Source organism: Patiria miniata, unplaced genomic scaffold (genome assembly GCF_015706575.1).
Source record: "Patiria miniata isolate m_02_andy unplaced genomic scaffold, ASM1570657v1 HiC_scaffold_10, whole genome shotgun sequence".
In the NCBI taxonomy this organism is placed as follows: Eukaryota; Metazoa; Echinodermata; class Asteroidea; order Valvatida; family Asterinidae; genus Patiria; species Patiria miniata.
Genome location: NW_024037048.1, coordinates 14056694 through 14060689, shown reverse-complemented (window position 1 = coordinate 14060689; position 3996 = coordinate 14056694). Strand labels below are relative to the sequence as shown.

Genomic DNA, 3996 nt, shown 5'->3' with positions numbered 1-3996 from the left:
AGCACTCCAGAGCCCTGTCTGCTGTAAGTGTAACTTAGCCCTAGTCCTAGCCCAGGTTGGACTCTGTTGTGTACACGCAACGGAGTCCAGGGTATGAATCTCTCCTGCCATAGCGAAAAACGTTTTAACACATTTAGTATTAGTAAATATTGCTTGAGATTATTTATGCTGATTGAATTCTTCTCATTGTCTTTGGGTAATGTATTTTTTTTTCATTAGAAAATTGACGTGGCAGGTCACACAGTGGATGATTTGGTGAACAAGACAATAGAATACCTTCAGCCCAATCCAGGTAAGAACCAAAATTGGAACATCATTGACGCTAACCTTCCCAAATCCTCCAAAATCCTATTTGCAAAATGTAGGCTTTTGCAGGATTAAGGCTATATGGCAAAAATGTGTGCCTGATTTATGAGGATGCACTGTGTCAAGGTCTTGGGCCGGATCTTGTGTTGTTCCCTGAGCTCAGGGAACCAGACTAGCTGGCTTGCATCCATTCACGGATGTGTAACCGCTTGCAAAAAAAATGTGGACTAAATAAATTTGGTAAATTGGGGCACTATTTGGAAAAATCAGTTTCTTCCTACGATGGTCGGCCAACCATCTTTTGAAATCAATACAAAAATTCCACTTTTCTTAAAAATGACAGCACACCAGGTGCCATGATTTCACAGGATGTCTGAGACTGTCATTCACCTACAGTCAAGTAAAGTATTTCATAATAATTTGGTAGTTTTGTTTGTTGATGTTTGCAAATGTCGTATATTACCTTTAATTGTAACCTTTGGAATAATTACGTTTGGGGTGACTATAGAACACTGGTTTGAATCGGGTCTAAGTATTCACTTCAAACAAACCAAATAGAGATAGATCCTCTATTTGTGTGCTGACCCTAATCAATCGTATTGTCTTTCCTGAACAGTCTCCAGAGCCATGAGCAAAGTCCGTGGTCAGAACAAGGGAGGAACCAAGCCTCAACAACCCGTAGGATTCCTGGGAGAAGTCATGCTGAAGAACGGCAGAGAATTAGGAGAAGATTCAACGTTTGGTGAGCAAGCTTCAAGATGTATTCTCTTTCCTTCTGTGGTCGACTGATCATAAAGCTCTCAAAAAGGTGCTCTAATCAGTGTTCCAATCCACCAACATAGTACCATGAGTATTGTGTAATTTATGTAGTGCCCAGCACTTCAGATATGCAAGGCCAAGTAAAGAAATAAACCAGTTTCTCGTACCTGCCTGCTGCCTTTTTTGCACCCACTTTTTACTCTTTAATTTTTTTTTTATTTATAAATGCATACATTTGCAATATACAGGTGAGTCAAAAAAGACGAAACCCAAATGGCAGGACCAATTTTTGAATAAAGTTTTGCCTGTAGCACTTTCCAAATCTAGGATATGAAAGCCCAATCAATGGGCTTTGTATTAACACAAGAATCATTCACATCATTCATTTGCTTAAAGTTACGGAATTTTGAACACAAACACCATTTTAAAGTTCTGTCCATGGATCACAAAGAAATGTATGTGTCATTTCAGCAAAATGAAAACAATTCACATGCATCCCTATGAGAATTGTTTTCATTTTGCTGAAAGAACACTTACTTTTTTACATAGCCCAACTGGTCTCATTTTGAAGGAAACAACAGGACAATAAAATCTTTCCTCTTATAGGTATTATAAAAAGATGGATTTTGTTATGTTTTTGTTTTTGTTTGGATACAGGTACAGCGATGGTCGAGATGGAAGAATCACTGAGGCAACTTTCTGAAGTCAAGGGCGCCTTAGATCTGAACGTCAGACAGAACTTCCTGGATCCCCTGGATCATCTCAAGAACAAAGATCTGAAGGAGATCAACGTGAGTTCCATCTTACAAAATCTAACATCACCCATTATCTGGTTGATTCTGATAGAATCAGGACTGTGTTGCACAGCCACGTTCGGGGAAATTCAAGCAGAAATTAGGGAAAATGGAAAAGCGTAAAGCCACGTCAGAATGAAGTGGCTACGGCTAATACATTAGTTGCGCCTATGGAAGCAGATGAAGCCACTTCCCATGTGGGCTAGTGTTAGTCGTAGCCATGTCATTCAGACATGGCTTATGCTCACTAACAGAAGGGTTAACCAGGGTTACTGGAAATTACATTCTCATATAGCGTAATCCGGCGAACAAAATTAGTAGCCATTTTTGAGGTCGCGCCACGACTACGTGCACACGTTCTTAAAGACGAGGCCCGCAAATGTTTTAGTCGAAGGAGTCCGAGTGCGCGATTCACGTGAGCCTAGTGCCTCCGCATTTATCCTGAGTTATCCTGTTCACAGACAAACCAAGGCCGATGAAAACATATACCTCACCTCATGGTGGAGGAAAAAAAAAGTAGACGGGAAACCATTTTTTTTTTAACTCTGTCTAATAATGCATTTCATAGACCATGCATTTCATAGACAATCTCAGCTCCCAGGGTATACTTAGCACAGCTGTTTAGTTTTGGTGGAAACAACAGAACAATGAAATTTTTTTTTTTTATAGGTATCAATAAAAAAAAAATTGTTTTGGTTATTTTTTGGATGCAGGTACGGCGATGGTCGAGATGGGAGAATCACTGAGGCAACTTTCTGAAGTCAAGGGCGCCTTCGATCTGAACGTCAGACAGAACTTCCTGGATCCCCTGGATCATCTCAAGAACAAAGATCTGAAAGAGATCAACGTGAGTTCCATCTTACAGAATCTGACAGAATTTGGTTGATTTTGATAGAAGCAGGACTGTGTTGCACAGCCACCTGCGGGGAAATTCAAGCACAAATTGTGGCCAATCTGGAAAAAAATTGATAGAAGACAAGTGATCGATTACTGGTTGATTTGGGTTGTAACTTATGCCTGTGTACTTTGGGTCATTCGATAAATTTGGGGTCCACTTTTTTCCTGTCCCTGTTACATCTGACATCTGTGATTTTATAATTCTGATGCACTCCTTAATGCAGTCGTCCTCCAAGAGTGATTATGAATAGCAAACTACCTACACAACGAATACAAAATTGTTTAAAGTCATTCTTAACCCTAACTCCCTGGGCATTTTTGCGATGATGCTGCAAAATCCTCCAACTGCCTCCATGTCAAAATTGCATGCAGCCTCAATCCTGCAAAATCCTCCATTATTTCTTGAATGTGATCCGTGGAAGAATGATCACTGCCTCAATCCTACAAAATCCTCCAGCAATCACTGTCAATATGTTGAGGCAGAGCCAGTGACATCCTGGAGCAGTGCGGAGGACTTCAAGTATAATTTATGCACAGCTGAGCATAAACAAACACAAGGCCCGGCCCAAGACCTTGACACACTGCATCCTGCAAAATCAGCCTCACATTTTTGCCAATTAAACAGCCTCAATCCTGCAAAATCCTCCATTTTGCAAAGAGGATTTTGGAGGATTTGGGAAGGTTAGGGTTAATGCAGTCGTCCACCAAGAGTGATTATGTGAAGCAGACAACCTACCCAACAAATTGTTGAAGTCATTCTTAATGATACTTGAACAGCAAATGACAATGCTCAGAGATAACAGGAACTCGAAAATTGTCACACTTTGACCCATAATTTATATAAGGTGCCTTACAGCAATGTGCAAATGTCTCTTGTCAAACAATAAGTTTATTTGTCTCCCCAATGTTTGTTTTTTTCAGCACCATCGGAAGAAGTTACAGGGGCGACGTCTTGACTTTGACTACAAAAAGAAGAAGCAAGCAAAAGGTAGGCGACAGATTATCTCAACTCCATCATATCAAATCATCTTACATTACTAAAATATCATAACTAAAACAAAAATAAACCATCAGACTTCCAAAGTGTTATTGTTAACCTGACACTAAATTTATCATTATTAATTGTCATAGAGTATGTCCCAAAAAAGTGTCTGTGAAAAAAAGTCTGATGTGGTTTGGGATTGAAATCATTTGCCCTTGAGCATTAAACTGAGGTCTTGCCATGATGACTGATAGCCAG

At 39.9% G+C, this 3996-nt stretch overlaps 1 protein-coding gene across 1 annotated transcript; it reads left to right on the top strand.

The window, feature by feature from the left end:
- Positions 1–933: 933 nt before the first annotated feature.
- Positions 934–3713, top strand: LOC119734680 (endophilin-A3-like; the record flags this gene model as incomplete). Its single annotated transcript, XM_038208212.1, has 3 exons — positions 934–1048; positions 2573–2706; positions 3678–3713. Coding segments are annotated over exons 1-3 (285 nt in total), but the record flags the coding sequence as incomplete, so codon positions are not given.
- Positions 3714–3996: the final 283 nt, after the last annotated feature.